The 22,377-nt window shown below is 32.9% G+C and overlaps 1 protein-coding gene across 1 annotated transcript in view; it reads left to right on the plus strand.

Moving 5' to 3' along the window:
* Positions 1 to 342: 342 nt before the first annotated feature.
* The window catches only part of LOC123713626 (tachykinin-like peptides receptor 86C), a 39,569-nt gene continuing 17,534 nt past the window's right edge, over positions 343 to 22,377 (plus strand). Inside the window, exons 1-5 of the mRNA XM_045667385.1 lie at positions 343 to 452; positions 4,851 to 5,064; positions 10,872 to 11,006; positions 15,837 to 15,914; positions 21,307 to 21,454. Of these exons, the coding sequence (XP_045523341.1) occupies positions 401 to 452; positions 4,851 to 5,064; positions 10,872 to 11,006; positions 15,837 to 15,914; positions 21,307 to 21,454 (627 nt within the window). The 5' untranslated portion in view covers positions 343 to 400. The remainder of the gene's footprint in view (positions 453 to 4,850; positions 5,065 to 10,871; positions 11,007 to 15,836; positions 15,915 to 21,306; positions 21,455 to 22,377) is intronic.

The following is a 22,377-nucleotide window of genomic DNA, read 5'->3' on the forward strand; positions in this document are numbered from 1 at the left end:
CATCGTAACGCGATCGCGGCGCTGCGTCAGCGCGTTGCACTTATTCGGTCACAATAATTAATACGCGACGTTTCTAGCCGAAGTGGAAACAACGGCGGAGCGATATGATTCCAACACTTTGTCGTGCTATATTTAATAGTTTATAATAATACATAGCTTCAATCCGGTAAAAAAGTATTTTCTTTAAATGTGTAAAAGCTATGTTAACAAAAGTCCATACTAAGACTAGATATAAAAGGTCTATTTTGTATTGTAAATTAAAGGTATCTTAGAGTTTTATGTTTCAAAATATGTTTTATTTATTTTCAGAGTAACCCTGAGCAATTGTATGGGTATGGGCAAGAGACCCTATGTCCCCCCATGGTGGGGGCAGCTTGCTTGGTTTGTCGTCTTCGCTGTTATGTTGCTGCTTGCTGTACTGGGAAATACTCTTGTCATATGGATTGTCTTAGGTAAGTTGGTCTGTGTCAAACATTTTATGACAAGTTACTGAAATGCCCTCTAGGTAAACACAACTATCTCTTGTGTTGTACATAAATATTGTCTGTATAAATTACGACACATTATCATCCACCACAACAAAGCGTTTTAGCTGCACACCACCACTACGTGGAACCAGCTGCCAGCTGAGGTATTGACGAACCGATACGCATTATTCCTTCAAGCAAAAAAGAGGGTAATAATTCTTAAAAGGCTGGCAATTCGCGAAACCCCTGGCATTGACAGTGTCTATAGGCGGCGGTCACTTCAGATCAGAGAGCCTCCTGCCCGTTTGCCCCCTATAGCCATAGTTCAAAATCAAACATGTCTAGACAAAAACGTGAACAACAAACAAAGCATTCATTTACAACCAAAGGCGTATAAGGGCAAAAAGCCTTAAAACTTGACATTGGCTTTATATTAGTTTCCATTAGATTAAACAATATGTGAGGCAAAGCTGTTATCAACTGGTTCTAACACCATAAACGTAACGACATTGAACAGTTTACTACTCAAGTAACGATATTAAACTAGAATGTGCGAAGATAAAACGGTAATAATAAAATGCTTTCTTTACAAGCCTGTAAGGAAGTAATTTTGGGATCAGCCTCGAAAAATTTACGCATCGCGTAAATCCAAATGTAACAGTAATTGCTTTGGTGTAGCTTGTTTTGGGTTTTAACGGCCTTTATCATTTTGAAACTGTGTTACAAACATAATGTATTGGTGTAATTTACTCATGCTCATAGTTTCAAGTAAAATAAAAAATAACCGAATGCGCAAAAAGTTTTAATTAACAATATTTTTGTATTGATTGGCCTCGTTGTGCAAGACAAAGGTACGAAACGTTAGTTAAGTTAGCCCCTACTTCTAGTCTATGTTTTGGATGTTGACTTCAACGATAGATCAGACTAAAAATTTATAAATATATTACATACACCAATGTATTGAATAGAATTTCAGTCGTTTAAAATACTTGGCTATTAAAATAGTTTCCAGTCTTCTCCTCTATACGCCTATGATTTGAGATCGGATAGTTCATATTGATTTAGAGTCGTTTGACGATATGTACCTATTAATTATATCTTGATTTGTATAGTCTCGTGAACTCAGGAAAATGATAGTAAATACAGATCATTTTTAGACATTTCATGTCCCACATAGTAAGTATTATTGTCATTACAGTAACCGTCGAAGAAAGATCTTATCAATCTAGGCAAAGTTTAGCCAAACGGAATTCACAGAATATTGACTTGCCTTAAACAAACCGAAATCAATTATATGCAGAAATGTGCCCCGATCATTATTACCAAGATAAAATATCACTCGAAAATAAATCGAAAAGCTTAATTATATCGTACCGACATTTTAACAAACTGACAGCTTTTATCGCTCAATTAAGCTCTATAGATTTCGATCATTTCTGTCACTTGGCACTTTATCAGAAATTGGTTCAATTTTGACCTTTACCCGCGCAAGCAAAGAATAGATATCAAATTAAGCTGATGAATATTTAATTTTATTCTTATTTCCCACTAACGAACAGTCCTGGCTTCCTAGGGTTAGGACTTTCCTTAGTATTTTAATACAGTATTTTAATGGTGAAAGAATTATCAAAATCGGTGACGTTGTTTTTGAGTTTTTTCAAAGATTTTACTGTTGTATGTATTTTACTATTGCAATAGTTATTTATTTACATTTTAATTATTGTCTCTGTTTTATCATACACAGCGCTTTAAAAAATATATTAAGACAAATATAGTTAAAACTGTTAACACCATATATACGACAAAGATTATGTACTAACAAATACCAAGTACTACTAATTTACCGGTTGAGGTGTAATGCAACGTGCAAATGAGTGGGGTGTAGTTTTTATGTCATCTAAAAATCATGATTTGCTTATCTCCTTCAAAAATTCTCGGGGATAATATAGACTAAGCCAAGACTTCTTTTGAATAGATTTACGATACGTGGAAGTATATTATTTTGAGCATAGTAGGTAATTATACAAATAAAAATAAACCTAATAATAACTTGAATAAGCATAAATTAGAATACCAAACCGTAAATTTTCGCAAATAAATACAATATATCTTCTATAACAACCAAACACACTAACAGAACACAACTCGATAATTTTAAAGAGGCTCGCATTTTAATTCTTATCTTTCCACCTGACGTGAAACTTTTAAATTATTTTCTTAGAATAAGATTTAAAACCGATAAGTAACACTTTAGCCAACTCCATTTAATTCTAGAGGAAGTCTCATAATTGTGTTAGTTCCAGCATCCGTCCCAGATAGTGTGCAGAAGTTGTTCCTATGCAAATTGCAGATAATAATTTCTGAGCGCTAAGTATGTTAATACACTGTAATAATAATAATAATAATGAATTTTATTTTGTTTACCTCATCACAACAATTCTAAAATATTTCCTTTTTATCATTAGAAGGTCATTGACGTTCCTATATTTATTAGAATCTCATTATACATGATTTCGTTCATCTAAAAACAGGAAATATATTCAATTAAACGTCACTAATGCTTAATCAAAGAATTGTCAAAATGTGTTCTGAAGTTCAATATTACTGCTTACAAATATTACAAATATAATTTTCATTATAACGTTCATATCTAGTCTTGAACTTAGCGCTAAGTCTGATCCCTAAGACTATTATAATAGCTGTTGTTTAAGGAAACAACTACTTGCACAGTACTGATTTTCTTAAACTTAAGTGTAATAAATATGATAATGGCTTCTTGGAGTAACTATGATAACGAATTCGGTACAGCTTAAACCATGGATTAAATTGAAGACAAGCTTGAGTCGGATTATGCACTAAACGCTGCTGAACTTTCCCCATTTATTTTATACATATTGTTTTTTTTTAAACAGGGGACAAACGGACAGGAGGCTCAGCTGGTGTTTGATGGCACCCATAGTCACATTGCCATTTTATTTACATGTAAAATAAGCTATTTAATCTGTTCTTTTATATATTTAAACAACAACAGAAACCAAGGGAGAATTAACAAATTGAAACAAATAAGTGTTTCTGGCTTCGAAAACATATAATATTATGTTTATAAATAATATCTATTAAACTTCATGCGACACCAGGATATATATTATATCGTGTTCAAATTAATATTCATAAACGACCGTATTCAGTTAGGAAGCCATACAACTAATTAGTTGTAATGCGCTTAGAAACTTGGTCCCGTGTTGTATAACTCCCTAACTTACCTAATATTTTAGACAATGTTTCGTTTTCATCTAAGGGGCCGTTATCCGACCCTCCTCTTGTCAGCAAAAGAAAGCAAAGCTCTCAAAATAATAGTACATAAACGTAGGAATCCTCGAAATGTATTTAGTTTTCAAGCATAGACAATGTGTAGGTAATATGTGTAACGCGTACTGTTGACGTAATCACCAAATAAGAAAAACAAAGACCCCCTCCCCCTATAGTGCTTACGTAATCTTTGAACAGCCCAACAACGGCTTTTGGTAAATAATACAATAAAAGTAATGATTAATTATCGTTTATGGTTAATTTCAGTGCTATGTCCAAAAGATAGACTGGCACTATAGTCGATAGTATTTCAAAGGATTGACCATGATGCAACCAGACTTTGGAAATTAACTACACTGTTTTTTTTTAATTTGTCTATCTATTAAACATTGTACTGATAATTATAGGCATAAACACTGTTCTAGTCTAGGCTAATTTCAGTTACATTTGATTGCTGTTATGTTTCATAAAATCCAGTAACCTTAAAAACATTTAAGTTCTTTTGAAACGAGTGCATTTTACTAAACTTAATTGAGTATTTTCGCCAATTTTTGTTTACTTCAGTTAATTGGCAACACTGCGAAGACGCCCTATAACTTTTACTACAGTTGGCGACGCTCAAAAACTGTAAGAGATTAAAGTGTTTATCAAATTTATTAAATGTTTATTTAAAGTATTACACAAATAACTTGGAAATAACTTGGAATTAATATATAATAAATTCAAAATAATAACAAAAAAGTATTCTAAAGCAATTGTCAAAGACTAAAATATGTCTATTTTCATTACTGTAACAAAGATAGAATTCCCGCGGTAATGAAACTAACAGACGAGTACCTCAAAGACAAGTCAAGTGTCAAGCCAAAACTGACGAGTCGTTTTGGCGGGCACGATAATATTGTTGTTACGCCGAAATATCTTTTAATGTATATGGAAAGGAAATACGTATTAACTAAAGGTTTTGTTTTAATAAAAAATAACGTTAAATTATATAATGTAATAAAACATTAGCGTATAGGCTCATTCCCATCAAGGCTATAATTAAGTTAGACTAAAACGAATTAACATTTTCAGCTCACCGTCGTATGCGTACAGTGACGAACTGTTTCCTCGTGAACCTGGCTGTGGCAGATCTTCTTATGGCAACGCTCAACGGAGCACCAAACTTCGTGTTCTTGGTCACAGCACATTGGCCCTTTGGTGCCGTGACCTGCACAGCAAGCAACTTTACAGCGAACCTTACTGTGTCGGCTGGGGTGTTCACGCTTGTCGCCATTACTGTTGACAGGTAACGCGCTTCTGATATTATATATTTTGGTGCTTCAGCGTGCGACTCTCATCCCTGAGGTCATCGGTTCGAACCCGGCGCATTTAGTACTCCCTCGTACGGTGTTGTATCCAGTTGCATATTAAGAAAAAACAAATGATCACGAAACTAATATAGAAAGGTCCAGACCTCAAAGGTCGATTTTATTAAGTAATTTTCCATATTATAAACAAACACAGGCAATAGCAAATTTGTTCTCCGTCTCAGAGGGTTTTGATAGTTGGGAGAAATAAATTGCACTTGCCTTTGACTAACTGTATTGCGGTCTCAAATTATAATATCTGAAACTGAATGCTAACTTTATTTCAAATATTTCGTATCAAAACTATTTGTTGTAACAACAGACTCTACGGAAATTTTATTCTCAGCGGTAAAGGTGTTACAATTTTATTAAAAATAAATATATTTATGCTTTTATTAATTTCTTTTAAATAGTTACAGACTTTCCTAATACTTGGAATTACTCGAATATGTGCATTTTTTGTATGCTTCATTTACTTTACTTAATTTTTTTTAAAAAGAACGACTTAGTTTTATCTCTGACGAATCTGCAATCGTTAACTCCTGCAACAGCAAGACAAGATTTATAGTTAAATATTTAATGAATACTAAAATATATTGTCAATCTTAAACATCATTACCGCAAGCAATGAGATTAAAGCAAATATCGCAAGTCGATCGTTATCTTTTAATTAAAGTATTTTTCATCCGTAAATCGCCTAACGTTCGTCTTAAACAAATCACCCTTGAGCAGTACCCACTGTTTGACCGCGGGTGAATTACTGGAATTTTCATTATTATGATGTGCACTATTAACACTTTTACGTACGTTACGCTCGCTAATGTATGGTCAAATTACAACTAAAAAGATTAAGACTTACAATTAAGTGATTTTTTTTAATTAATGGAAAACCTTTTTCTATGTAATCTCTTCGAAGTATATTTTTAAATCACAGAATATTACCCCCATACGCTTCACAAAAAGGTCGCTCTGAAGCGAGTAGTAAGGTATGCTACTTAAACCCTAATGTCAACGTGTGTCAGGTATAAAATGCCACCTACTTCCGTAAAAACAATTGCTGCTTACGTTTAACGTCAGCCCAGTTACAGATTAGGTTTGTTTAGGCTAGAAGTGTTTTAGTTTAATAATTTGTCGCAAAAAATTACAAATAGCCTAGAATCGTGCACAACTACATTCCATAGTGGGCCCGCAATCATTTTTATGCTTTTTCATCGCTTTGCAATATTGCTATTTTGCAAGGGACAAAATCGGTGACCAATTTTAGTTATTCATATGTATATCATATCATTCTCCGCCTAGATTAATAAATTAACACTCCTTGAATATAATCGCCACTCCCGAATGGTTCGGCCCACTCCGTCACTAGTATAATCTATAGCGTCCCATCGACAATTCATCAAAGATTTTATGACATTTAGCTCGCAAAGCTTACAAAATATAGGTATTATTTGTTTACGTATGTAAGAAAAGTATTTAGTAAAGCAAAAGTTATTTTTGCTTATCAAATATAATAAATTTTTCGTGTGTCGAGTTCAGACATTACTAAATCTTGTAATAAACTAAATCTTATAGCTAGTAGAAGATGAAGAATTCTTCGAAAGCTTTTCGTTTCAATTTGAACTGAAGTAATCTAAAAAACAAATTCTAGCTTATAACCACATTCGAAAAAACTTCTCGTGTAAACTAAGTATTTTAAATCAATGAATAAGTCATTTATTAATGAAATGCATAATATTTTATTATAGATTATCATACTGCTGACGTGAGGTTTCAAAACTTTGCACTCTACATTTTACAAAATAATTTGATTAATCAAGGTAGATGAGATTTAGATATTTTTATAGATACAAATTTCGAAAACAACTATAATGAAAAGAATTACAAAAAAAATATATTCACCGCTGACACGTGACGATTCCATAGGGACTAAGTTTGAAATATTAAAAAAAAATACACTGTACAAAAACAAATAACCACTATATATATTTTAATTACACACCACACATGGTCATATTAGATGGAAACGTCATTATGATTGAAAAGATTATTTTGTTAATTATACTGTATAGTGCTACAAAGCGCTTAGGTCCATTAACAATCCATTAGCCACTTGTTTTTTTGGCATCCAAACTTCAATGATATACCTGTTGTTTTCTATGTCTATTAATTCTACGCTTAATAAGTTAATATTATAATTTAAAGTATTAACATCGACACGAAAAGAGGGGTGTAACTATCTATGACAATCGTAGCTGTTAAATATTATAATGAACCAAACACCGGGTATTTATTAGAAAGCTGATCGAGAAAGTTTATTGTTGCGGCAAACTCGTCTGGGATTTTTAAAGATTGATTTTTAAAATTAATAATGTAAACATAATTAATCGTATATAACGAAGTTTATCTATAACGTGTGCGTGTACATACGTAAGTATTGAAACTTCTTATGTGAAAAGGTCATAAACCTTATTATTCGAAAAATGATGTACTTACTATATGAAACTTTACGGAAATTGGTTAAATAAAATTAAATAAGATAAAGATTAACAAAAGTATTTTACTATCATAGACATGAATGCAAATAATACAATTATTTCATTTTACCTTATTAGTACTAAGATTATTACAGAATTTTATTAATTATAATAAAATTATTACTATCATTGTTACCGTTATTATATATTTTTGTTTTTAATGGCTTCGAATCTCTTCGAATCAACCGTGGTAGGAACTAGAAAAAGATGGTGCGTAACGGAAAATGACGATAAATTATTACCAATGACGATAAAGAAGTTTCACAATATTCTTATAAGACCAAGTGTTTATATTCTCTAAATGATTTCTATACCTAAAATACCAATATTTCTCCATCGTTAAAGTTTATCACCCAGCAAAGGTAACTGTCGTAACACTATAAAATTTTACGTTGACCTAAATTGATAACGTTCAGATCCTAGATTTTAATTTCACGGCAATGAAATCCCTAATTAAGGTACCCTCATTTAAGTGCCACAGTTATTCATTAGTGTTTATTGTAACGACTGACAAAGCCTAGTACTGAACCGTTGACATAGCTTATTAATAATTAAAACAGATTCGATAACTAAATATTAATACGCAACACAGTCCTTTGATAGTTAACTGTTAAAGTGCCTTTGTGTTGTAAATAACAACTTAGTAATAATGCCAAATATTTGTAATTAATGATTGAGTGTTCTTACTTAGGGTCAAAGTTGATTATTATTATGTGGTTATATATGTTTTTTTTAGCAGTGTTGGTTGTGACTATCAACCCTGAGGTCGTAGGTTCGATTCCCGGCTGTGCACTAATGGACTTTCTTTGTATGTGTATTTTAACGTCGACGAAAGTAGACGGCGTGTGTCAGGCACAGGAGACTGATAAACCTACTTGCCTATTAAATTAACAAATGATCATGAAACAGATTTAGAAACTTGAGGCCCGGACTTAAAAAGGTTGTAGCGCCATTTCTTTTATATTGTTTGATCTGAACTGAAACAGTTCTGTTTTTGTTTGTCCAAGTTACTTTGCAAATCCAAACCGAATCCGGACAAACAATCTTTTCATTTTTCGGGTTAATATGCTTACGAAACTCACAAACGCGGCTCTGTTGGTAAAAGAATTTAAAAAATTTACTTCGTATTTTAGAATAGATAAGATTTCGCAAAACGTTCTACGTACACAGGATAATATTTTATAGTATTTTTCAAAAGAATTTGGATAACGCTTCAATTGACCTCAGAACATAAAGAACTTTCCCAATGTTTTATTTCTGTCTTGTATTCAATAAGACTAGTGAATCCGATCCTAACGATAAATTATAATATTATTTCATATATCATTAACATTGAAAGATTCGTTCAATGAGAGCTTCGTGGAATTTTATCACATGATTGGCTCGGTGTCCTGGGACAAGTCTACTCAAGTATTCATAGAAAAATAAATCTTAAGATATCATTCTCAGGAAAGTTTATTCCAACCAATTTCGATAAATAACAGTACAAAGCTTTTCTTTATACAATAGCAAACTAGCATACGGCTATAAAGGCTTTAAAAGCCAGCTATCACAGCTCATGGACAAGCATTCTGTTAGTGGGTTGCTTCTATGGTTGAAACACGCTCTTTTAACACGGTCGTATCCTAATGGAAAAACCAACACTGGGAGCTTGCCCGTTTGTAATAATAAATAAATACATTAAAAATTTAATCGAATATGAAAATAGTTCTCATTAGACATAACGATCTCATTTTTATTGAGTTGACTCCGGCCAAAATTGCCCAATGAAAGAAACAAATTACTATTTAATTACTTCAAGATCAACGTACCCATTACACGAAAATTGTTACAACGGATACAAATTGCAAACATTCTAGATGGGAATTGAATAATAAATGATGTATTATCTTTTATTTCCATATTATATCAGTTTTATTTAATGATTTTCCTTAAACCAGATGTTACGGAAGCGCAGGTGTGGCTAATTCCCAAATTAAAGGATATTAGGAATGAAAACGGTCCTAAGTTTGTCTTAAGTTTAAATGTTTCTCTTAGTTAGCTGTAAATAGGGGTAATTAGCCTAATTATTTTCTTATAAACAAACATTAAAATATTACGAAGAGCTTGGAAGGAATTATAATTCAAAGCAACTAATAAATGCTATATCAAAAAGTTTTTGGATATGTTATCATCATGAATACGTAACTAACAAGTGCCCATGTCGTATAAATTTTAGTGTCGATACTAAAACACACTGTAAACGCGAGTATATGCGTAGCATTTCCGGTTTGCTACGCAAAATTGAATGTTACAATCTACTACGTTCGATGTAGTTCTATTCTAGATAAAGTGTGGTCTTTAAAAAAGGAATCATTTCTATTAGACTTTGCACAGAAAATTGAAACAGCAATTTTACCTACATTATTTACTTGGAAAAATAAGTTCTTAATGGGAAAATTTCCGCTATCAAACAAACAAAAATAATTCAAATGTATTAACTATTTATAAATTGGAAATTAACTAGTTGATTATTTGATATTTTACTCCACAGTTACTCTAAATTCTTTTTAACATAAACCAGTTGAATATTACTCAATTACAAGGTCATGATATCGTAAACTTCTATAAACAAGTTTATTATTATCAAACAAAGATAGGTTACTCTTCTAATCTTCATTCCGTAATATAAAATTAATAAAATCAAAAGGCGTTTAATAATATTTGAGTTAAAATAACCAACCTCTGACAACTAATGTTTCAAATGAATAAAAGCACTATTTAGATAAAAAAAATTAACACAGACCAATAAAATCTACCAAGAAACCAAAATTATGATAATTGAACAACTACGTGTCTGTTTATAGTAGCTGTATCTTAACCTAAAAAAAAAATTAGTCTCTCCATAGTAGCTTATCATTAAAAAACACATTTCTACTTTGCTATACTATTATTTAGCGCGTACAAATTATTTGAAGAAGTTTAAGTATGAGGGTGTGCAATTATTTAACCAATAACCGTCTAAAATTCGTAATAGCGCGTTTATCCAATACAAAAGGGCATACAGGATGAGCTTAGTAGAGTAAATTAGGAGGGCTGATGGCGACTTGTATCTCATATATATTATATGTTCAGTTTCTCATGTAAATAGAAATACATTTTTTAATGAAAAATAAAATTCTTTAAACATTAAATATTTTTTTTATTATTGTAATAAATCATTTCGTTTCCAGATACGTTGCGATAGTCAAGCCACTCCAACACAGGTTGAGTCGTCGTGTGGCGAGAGCTGCATTATTCACAGTGTGGTTTGCAAGTGCATTGTTAGCGATACCCAGTTTACTCTACTCTGATACTTATAAGAAAAAGTAAGTATGTTTAATACCTTCTTGCCTAATATGCAATTCGGAAAATGAATGGGGAAACGTCTGATTGCGGTAGTCAAACGGGAAATATTATTTAGTTACTACGAGGACAATTGTATAACAGATAAGTAATGAATATGTTGCACCTTATACCGATGTGAACGTAGCAAAAGTGCGTGTGTGGGTCCCGCCTCACACTCACGCACTTTTGCGTGTGGAATGAATAAAGTGTGTAACTACATACTAGGTCTCAGAAGCAACTTTAACACTGCGTAGGGTTTGTTCATAAGCCAGTCCTTTAGTCGTATTTTTAGATTGTAGATTGTAGACTGTGAGCGGGTAGATATTAAGACATGTCATCGATGTATGTCGAATCGTCTTTACTTACATTATAGTGAGGAGAGATTTGTATGTTTGTAAAGAATATTCTCATTACGTACTGAACTAAGTTTAAAAATTCTTTCACTGTGCTTCATATCACTGAGTGTATGCCTATATTTCTCTCTAAAATATTTAAATACAATTTCCAGCTGTTTTAGGTTGCTATTACAAAAATTCACACCCCAGTATTTCCTGATTTCTACAAAGTTTAATAACTATATATTAGATTATATGTACGTAGTTTTAAAAGGTAGTTTTCTACTATTTGTATGCTTATATATTTTTAACAACGCTCTCCTTTACGGAAACATCTTCCACGTATTTCGTAAATAAACCGTTTAGTAATTATTAATCATCTAAATAAAGTTGTCTATTTATCTATCAAAGTCACATTTGAACTAATGATTTATTTGTCAGAACTCCAACGCCATACCACGCTCTTATCTTAAATCAAATAATACTAAAAACTTAATTTATTGTATGTTTAACAAAAGTTAGCTTTACTTAAAAAATATATTTTACAAATCTTACAGAATTTCGTTAAAAGATATATATCAAATGTAATCTTTGAACAACCAAATTACTTAATGAATTATATAAGTGGCTGTGATTGTAATGTAACGGTCATGTAAAATAATATATGTACCAAATTTTCTCTCTCTCTTCTCTCAAAATTATATTTCCAAGGCTGCAGTGGGATTGCGGCATTCATTTCGAGAATTGGCAATAAAATCTGAATAAACAAGGAAGTGGTACCTGGGTTTATGACCGTCTATATTTGTCATGAAAAATGAGATGAAAGTCTTTTGTCTATGTCATAAAAACACCCCCATGAAAAGTCCTTTTAAGATTATTAATATTATCAATTCATTTTTGCTGATTGTAATTTAAGTTAAAAATAGACTGTTATTACAAAAGCGTACGGAAGTCGCGTTAATTTTGAAATAATACGTATATAAATGTAAATAAATCATAAAGCATTAGAACAATTCCGAGGATTCCGAGAATTAGTTACTCAAGTCCTTATTTCAGATACATAAGTCTTTAGTTAATGTAATAATTTTAATTATATTTTTTTAATATAACCTTTAAGGTCGTTGTTTATTAGTAAATTTACAATAGTGTTGAACAAAATTTTAGACGATTATGTTAAATGAATAACAAAAAGTTTTTACGAATAATTTATGTACATATTCAGTTCATATTCATAACTATAGTTTCAGGCGTATCCTAACTAAACAAATAAATCCAGGTGAACCTTGTGTGTACTTATGTACACGCGTTAGTTGATACTTATAAGATAAATATTATATTTTATTACAAGTGTGGAATGCCTGTCATTGCAAAGAGTTCCAATGACGGTTTTGCACGTGAACTGAACAACTATTTTTAATACAGTTGCGAAAAAATGAAGCAATTTAATAAAACTATTTGCTTTCATCTCTTCTCTCCAACAAATTTCGTCGTATGTAGATATGTAGCGACTTTTCGGGTAAAATGTTCACCGAAGCATTTTGTGCAATTATACTGAGTTCCGGTGGTGAACAAGCAACTAAACTATCAAGATTTTTTTGAAAAATGGCACCAATCGTAAAAGAATATAAGCAGAGATTTTTTTGTTTTCTTCACCCGTTCTGAGTAAGCAAAGGGCCATACAGCCAAGTCTTCAGTAGATGGCTAACCTAACTCATTAAATCAAATCACCTATCAATCTTTTTAAATATTTTACTGTTTTACGTTTGTAGAAAAAACGACACTAAGACTAGGTAAAAGGTATTTATTACTTTGAAAGTTTTATTATAACGCATTATTTAGTTAAATAAAGTTTATTTAAATATCACAAAAAAAATATTTCTACATAAATATAGAAATTGACATTTTTTAATTTAAAATGTTGACTCTTCTAACTTCAGGGTGTCGGTGTTTTGTGACGGTGTGCGGGTGTCGGGTTTTTGTGACGCGTGAATGCCAGAAGGACATTTTCGAAAATATAAATATAGTTTTTATTACATTCAATTCTAATAAGAGTTAAGTTAGACCAATGGAACTGTCATATTCATAATTAAATATCAACAACATTGACAGTATTAGGGACAACCGACCAAGGATTGAAAACCAGGACGTTTTTGACAAACGGAAGTCATCATCAGAAATAGTCTTATCCTAATAAAATTCAAATGAATCTACCACACAACAGAACCGAAAATCCACTCAGCACAAACTTAGTCTTCAAATCATGGGAATGTGGTGGATTTTCCGGTGTTTAGGTTTTAATCAAATAAATTAAAGGCCGCCGAGCACGGGATTTCAACTGGACAGTTAAGTATGAAATTGTTTTAGCAAAAATCACCTATTTTAATAATGAATTATTTAAAGTCACTAAAATACATTACTTTTGTCCGGGTTTAATGTAAATAAATTTGCGGTTTTATCAGTTAAAGAATACAACTTCCTACAGCTGTGATACTTTTTGACATTCAACACCTTTTGTCTTCAGTCAACGTGACCATGTACGTTGTAAAGCACGCGAAACGTCGGGAGAAATTTAAAATTATGTAAAAAAAAATATAAGTTTATAATAATACATAGCTTCAATCCGGTAAAAAATTGTTTTCTTTGAAGGATTTCCAATACAATATGAGCATCACTACAGTTATATCAATGGTCAATCAATATCAATATCAATCAATGATTACTTATTTATTACGTAGAATTGGTGTCATTTGGCCTATTTTTTCTGCTGATACCTTTTGTACAAACAGAAAACAACTTTGTAAAAGCCTAAAAATTATTAATTATTTCAAGATAACATGGAATTCAAATGTCTATTGGAGGCCGCTAAGCTTTTGTAAGGGGCACTTAACAATCACAAGTAAAGTAATCTAAGTACCTGCCAGCGTTGTTAAAACTTTGTTTCGAAGTGTTGATTTACTTCTTATCATATTGGAATGTTAGGAATATTTTTTTTGTCGCTACTTGGTAAGGTTTATTAATTTCTATTTATTTATAGATTGTCTTGCACCTGCGTCTTATTGTAACGACACGAAATTTTATTCATTTTTTTTAAACAAACGTCATTCACTCTTAATACTATATCTCATATACTGATAGTCTGTCTAACTAAGTCTTTTGGAAGTTAGGGCTAACTAAAAAATGGTTTAATACTAGTAGTGTGTTTAATACTATGTGTCAGCCTACGAACTGAATCACCTAATATGTAAGTCACCCAATACCCGTTGTATTGGGCGAGGTTTTACTAGATGATTAAAGTTGGTCGTTGACCTTATTCTATATTACAAATAGTCTGTTTCGAGACTCACAATTCAATGATGATTTACATATTTTATTTATTATAAATTATTCCAAATAAAATGAATGAATATAAATATAATTATTTTTAATAATGGGCTAACTAACTAAACCTAAAAGTACTTTTAAAAGTTTTCTTTCTGTGTGTACTGTTGAGCGAGGAAAACACCAGGTCAGGACCGCCCCGCCTCTCAATATCAGATGTCTTGCGAGTTCTTTGCCGGCCTTTTAAGAATTTGTATGTTGTATATATCTTCTCTTGAATGGCCCTTGTATTGGTCCAGAAATACATAGCCTATTAGACAGCTGGTTCCAGAGCGTTCAGAAACCAAATACGTATGCAATTGTTTGCCGATTCTCTTCTATTTTAAATAAATAATGATTTATGGCGCTACAACCTTTTTAAGTCTTGGCCTCAGATTTCTGTATCTGTTTCATGATCATTTGTTAAGCTAATGGGCAAGTAGGTGATCAGCCTGCCGCAAGCCGTCGACTTTTTGGGTCTAAGACAAGCCGGTTTCCTCACGATGTTTTCCTTCATCGTTCGAGCTAATGTTTAATGCGCAGATTGATAGAAAATCCATTGGTCGAGGATCGAACCTACGACGTCAGGGATGAGAGTCGCACGCTTAAGCCACTAGACCAACACTGCTCTTTAATTTTATATTTATAAACTCAAAACGAACATTTACTTTTATATAGTTTGTGGATTGTGAAGTGTCTTACCTTCTAAATTATATATTTTCGCGGTCAGTCTTCTGTGAGTATATTATACACATAGAATTAAAATCAATCTCATATTAATCCTCATTATAATTTTATTCATAGCATGTGAAAGCACTGTTTTAACGAAAGTAGGTCATCGCAGCGTGAACAAAATTTACTGAAAGCGATTTCTTTTTTAGATTAAGAGAAAACTGCGTTAAAGGATCATCCAATATAATATCTGCCGCCGCCCATGCACATTACCAGTAGGCTTGCTATTGTGTTGGCAGGCTTTCAAATTTTCGTTGATTCAAAAGTGTCCTTACCTTAACAGCCATTTTAATAAATGAATTTAAAATTAAAGTCACATGTATACTTGTTTTAGAAAACAAAAGAATTTTTGGTTTTCTAATTTATGACCGTTAACTTTGTCCCAAGGTACATTAATGGCGAGCGAGAAATATGTTTTATGAAATGGCCAGATGGGAGCTATCCTACTTCTAAAACGGATTATTGGTAAGTGGATATTTTCTATTTATAGGCAGTTCTATATTTATATAACTTCTGGCTTTTCAATATTTCTGGAGGTATGTCTGTGGTTTCCTCATAAGAAAAATAATCAAAATGTATCAGTTTTGCTGATACATTTTGATCACTCTCTCTTGATTCAAAACTTACATTTTCATTAACAATGTTGTCTGTCTTAAGCTCAAACTAAAACTATACTTCTTGTGAAATAAAAAAAGATGTACACGGGAGAGTGCAGGTCCCGCTCTAGGTTGTCCTGTGTCATGAGCAGCTGTTCTTTTCCAATTGACATTCTAATGATCATAGGCCTCAGCGTGCAAGACCAAGTGGGACCTAGAAAGTATGTGTAATTGTAAAAGAAAGGTAAAGCACGGGAAAGCCATGTCGTAACAAAAGTATTCCGTATTCGTAAGGCCGTGTTTGCCTCTCGCTTAAACTTCCACCTGAATAAAAGAAGTCAGATATACATAGACACAAGATGACACTGCACACGACATGTATCCGACCACGTATGGCCTACGCTAGCATAGTTTTCGCTTATTGCGTGGGCGCACAATTCACCAGCTACCGGTGCTACAGTCAAATTGCTCAATGGATGAAATTGACACGGCACTTCGACAAGACTATTCGACACCATCCCAACTCATGTGTATAAGCATCAACCACTACGCGTATCCGACAAAAAAGACTAATAGAAGGCACATGCTCGTTCTAACGGACAGACAAGACAGACAATCCAATCCCATAGCTAATTATAAATAAAAACCAACTTCCCCGAGAAGGTCTTCCGTCTTGCCTTTCAGACCTCCCTGAGACGGCCTAAGGCGAGGTCCGAGTTTCATAGGAGACGCCCTTGTAAACCGCGATAAAATATGCGCGAAAAACTGTTAACGTTCTCAGGACAACAGTGAGATTTAAAAAATAGCCACTGGGGCCGAGCAGTCAGTGATTAGATTGATCAAACATCCTTTACGTTGTAACTGTACACCATCCTACCTCCACAACTTCAAATATATGGTACCTCTACGGCCATTTTGGAAAAGTATTAAACACTAACGTAAAGAAGGTATGCACCAAATATTTGTATGAAAATCTTATTTTATCCAGAGGCGTCAAAAAATCTTATTATTTAATTGAATAACCGAATTTTAAAATAAATTTAACACAAATATAGATCGATCACACAATCTTAGATAGAAAATGAACTAAGGTATTTTATTAAAAACGTAAACAATATGTTAATGAAGTATTTTGTTGCTTAATTTGATTATATGTGATTAACATTCCCTTGAACTTATCTCCATTTAAGAAGACATTTAAAACCACGGTTTCCGGTTATCTCCCAAACGGAAGTCGTTAACCGATATTAGAAGCCTTGAAAGAGCCTTGAAATCTGTAACAAGATCTTCCTAATTCTCGAGTTATGTTATTATTGGGGTTTATTTACTCAAGAGAATTAAAGAATATAATTTCTTCTTAAGATGAAGGCCGTAATTAATTATTATCTTACGGTAAACAGGTTCGTTTTTTTTAGAAAATATTGTTAACTGGAGCAGTGTGAGGCTAGGCGCGGACGTTTTAACCGTGAGGTCGTGTGTTCGATTTACGGCAGGCTTACTGTCGTTACTTTTAGAGTATTCTTTCTATGTATGCAATTTTATACTCACTCGGACAGTGAAGGGGAACATCGCGAGGATACCGGCCTTAAGAAAAACCAGAAGATAAATTTCGTCCATCAAGGGTTGTAGCGGCACTGGTTTTTTTTATTAGTAATATATGTTTTTTTATAGAACGCATATATTGCAAACGGGCAGGAGACTCGCCTGATGTTAAGTGATATCACCGCCCATGGACACTCTCAATGCCAGAATGCTCGCCGGCTTTTTAAGAATTGGTACGCTCTTTTTTTGTAGGATTCTAAGTCAAATAGGTTCGGAAATACTTCAGTGGTTATAGTGGTTGCCTGCAAGAGACCGCTTGAAAGTAGCGAGGCCGTTCGTTCGTGCCCTTCTAAATAATTGAATATTCTCATTGTAATGCAACGAAATGTAAACACTTACATATAGTAATATTAATTTGCTAGTAGGAAAATATCGTGGGAATATCATTCAAAATTTAAGAGTCATAGACCTTATTAGGTAAGTCAAACAGACAGAAGAATAACTCAGGCAGCAGATGTAAGTAAATAATCTTAATTGGAAATTGGCCGAGGCATGGGACATGGCATGGCAAGAGGAACAGACCAATGGAGCAACAAAGTATTAAACTGGTGCCCAAGGTACATAAACGTTAAAGAGGAAGACAAATTAGAAGGCTAGAACTGATAAAGGAAAACAACAAGTAAATGTCAGGGACAGAAATGGCGGGATCTGGAGGAGGCTTTTGCCACATGGATACCTAGAAATGATTGAGATCATAGAAATAAAAATGTATTTAAATATAAAGTATCTGAAATAAAGACTCTAAATCTTTAAAATATGGCCCCTAAATCAATGTCCGTTTATCCACACAAATCTCTCCTTCCTTATAATTATAAATTATTTATTAATGAAATCTAAATTTATCTTATTTCCGGTATTTACGCTGCGCATTTAACATTCGCTCGAACGGTGAAGGAAAACATTGTGAGGAGACCGACCCAAAAAGTCGACGGCGTGTCAGGCACAGGAGGCCTTTAACAAATGATCATGAAACAGATTCAGAAATCTGTGGCCCAGACCAAAAAAATGTAGCGCCACTGATTTATGTATTTTAATTTAAAAAAGTACACTACTTAGTACTACATCATTTGACTTAGTCAAGGTCAAATCACTTATTTATTGATACACGATAAAATTATCGCCTAAATCTGACCCGTTACTAAACTTACTTATCAATTCAAACCCTTTTAAAATCTAAGCGACGTGTTTATTGAAGTCATTTTATATTAAACCCCTATAAACCATTATTTATCGAAGGTGTGGGTCGAACCTTTAATAGTCCTTTCATAAATCACATAAAGAGTTGAATAACAAAGTAAGATTGAACCTGTAATTGCGTAGTGATTGACTTTGATGTATTTATATTTATACAGTGTTAACTCTATATAACGCCACTGAAGGGTCTCTATATTTTATGGTGTCATTAAGTGGTTTCGAGAAATATGTATAGATAATCCATGACCCCAACAATTAGTCACGGTCAACAACAGTCTACACGTGCAAGCAATGCCAATGTGTAAAGAAAAGAACGAATTTCTTAGAAAGTTCGTATGCATGAAGCCGACAGTCGAGTTTATTGCGGGCTAGGATAATAAAGCGACAAAAGAATGTACACAGCTGCGCAGTTTTTACTAAGTTGAGCAACTTAAAAAGTACTTTATTACTCAATGGTTGTCATTATTAACAGTGGGTGTAATGCTATGTAGTGTGTATCAAGTGCAATTGATTTCGATGCTTTATGGAGTTCGTCGTTAAATCGAGGTACCTTACATGGAGTTTACACTGTATCTGGAAACGTAAACTAAACAAAGTTTATTACCTTGTACGTGTAACTTAACATAAATTAAAAATGATTTGTTAATTTCTTGTTCAAAAAACTTGGTCAGATTATTATTTATTTATACATTAACATTTTCTAATCATTAACAATCCTATGTATACTAATTTTAGTTGACAAATTAACACGGAATAAGGTAAACTACCTTGGCTTATCACAATATGCAAATACTGCAATTTCATCAAAGTTCGTACTTTGTTTGAAGTGGTTTTACGGGAGATCCTTATGGGAATTAGGCCTTCTATATTATGCTTAATAGTAGCCCGGTTTATATAATAGCATAACACCTACGTTACAGACTATACACGCGTAGATTGCGGATACGATGAATAGGCATAGTTAGCAAAACTACTTGCCTATAAGGAAAAAAAATAGATTCCCTCTGTATCTGAGCGTACCAATTCCTGAAAGGTCAGCGTCAGACCCGATCGGCCCCGGCGTCACAGGTCGTCCATAGGCAGCGGTTATCACTTTATGAAAATTTTATTCTAGTTTGCCTTCTGTCTTGTGTGTTTGGGAAATTACAAAAAAAATTATGAACTATTCTACAAAAAAAATAATAAATCAATGGCGCTACAACCTTTTTAGGTCATACAGAATCTGGGCCTCAGATTCTGTATCTGTTTCATGATCATTTGTTAATCGAATAGGCAAATAGGTGATCAGCCTCCTGTGCCTGACGCTCGGTGTTGACTTTTTGGGTCTAAGACAAGCCGGTTTCCTCACGATGTTTTCCTTCACCGTTCGAGCTTATGTTATGCGCACATAGAAATAATACGGCCAGATCTTTTTTGTCAAAAACAGAGAAGGTCTCGTTGTAGATATAACTAGCCCCGGGCTACACACAAACATTTTGCTAATACCAAGTAGAGAGTTAAAAAATGGCATTGGGCTCCATACCTATTTTGTGTAATGCAATCACAGCGATTCGGTTTTCTTTATCATCCCACTCTATTTTAATATCACAAAATATTGTACAATGTATTGGCACCAAAATGAGAAAACTCAGTGAACAATAAAAATTACAGATTCCAAATTCAAATGTATTCTTTGTTTAATTTAATTGTAACAGTATTTATATCCAGAAATATACATATACATTTCCGACATTGCGCCAGACGAAATTACAACACGAGGAGCTTAAGCACTATCCATGTGACTTAATACCCTTTAACATTCTACCATTATTATCGCCTGTACTTTCTAATGGTATACTTAAAGAGGCAGAAACATTACATTTAAACACTTAGATGCCTCCATCCATATCGCCATTTCAATTACTACACAATGTTTGTTCCAATTCTTTTATTAAGAGCATCATATATCTTTGAATAACGAAAGGATCAAGACGGGACGGGCAAGCAATGTAAGACTGCAACAATGTTCCAGTGACTAGTATATCTGATAGGCCATCGGTATCACTGATTTAAAAAATGTTTTTAGAAGTTAGCGGTGGTTGTTAAGCACGTAAAGCTCTCATGCGCATGCTCTGATGTTTATGTGGTCAAGTGGTATATTCGCATTATCTTAGTATGAAAGTTATGGAATAGAGGACTTGACTGTGTGCCAAAACTTTTGCATTTTGTTTGTCAACATAGAGATAAGCTACCATGATAGCCTAGAGAGCATTGTTAGGGCGAGCATTAGCCTTTTTTTTGTATTGATTTCGTTTTTGGTCTCAAATATCACACATGTTAAAATGAGGACAATTAGATATTTATGAAAATATATTAAATGTAACTTCCCCATAATTGAGTAGCCCGCCCTCTTTGTATCGAAGTGGTCGCATGGAACCGCCAAGCAACCATTTCTAAATATATTTCCAAGTGTGTTGTACTTGCAGTTATAACCTGGTGTTTCTGGGTGTGACCTATGTGCTGCCAATGTCGGTGATGGTATGGGCCTACGCCAAGATGAGTGCCGTCCTTCGGGGAAGGACTATTGGAGAGTGTACCCATCATCAGATGCAGGTCGTCAGAGCTAAGAGAAAGGTACTAACATATCTCTTTATTAGCCGACTTTAAATGATCCAAATAGGATTACAATTACATTCGTATATTTTCTTTATATTTCGAATAACTTCAGTGAAAACCTTGAATAGCTATTGAATGTTTTGTCTTTAGTCATTGAAAATAATTGAACATGACCAAAAAATTAATAATAACCGAATATATGAAGTTAATATGTACTTTGTTTAACTCCCTGAATCAATAATCTTTTTCAGCGGTCCTACAATTTACAGATTTTAATATTATGTAAGAGTTGTCTACTCGTTCAATAACAGGAATAAAAGATAAGGAAACTTATCCTCCTTTGAGTATAATTATACGAGTATATGAAGAACAGCACAGTTTCTGTTATAATAACGATAAAATCCCTATGTTGACATTTTGATACATTTCAAACATCAATGTTTGTTAATGGCGTTTGGGCTTTTGGTGTAATTTGTATTGATTTTTTTTTAATTTCATGACCTGGTAACCTTTAAGTCATAACTTATCTAGAAAAAGATTTGGTATTGAAAGTTAGAGAGTACCGCAGAAGCATTTAAAGGTTTAACACATATATCATTTTAATTTCTACTAAATTTTGAAGACATTCATTACAGATTATATTTAATAGATAGTAAAGGTTTTGAGAGGTCTTGAACGGTTTTTACAAGTACGAATTATGATCCAAATGTGTTTTTATTACAATTCAGTATACATACAACAGTATACATATAAAAGTGTATACTGTAAATTCGGAATTAAATATCCATAAAGGACGCGATATATATGTAAAAATCAATATCATTGAACCTACACAAATAACGGTTGAAGGAATTAACACATTTCGAACATTTATGTTATAAGAAAAGATTTATATTTAGATATCCGTTATTTCGTAAATTCAGCTGAAGAATGTGTTACAT

This window comes from Pieris brassicae, chromosome 8 (assembly GCF_905147105.1).
Source record: "Pieris brassicae chromosome 8, ilPieBrab1.1, whole genome shotgun sequence".
In the NCBI taxonomy this organism is placed as follows: Eukaryota; Metazoa; Arthropoda; class Insecta; order Lepidoptera; family Pieridae; genus Pieris; species Pieris brassicae.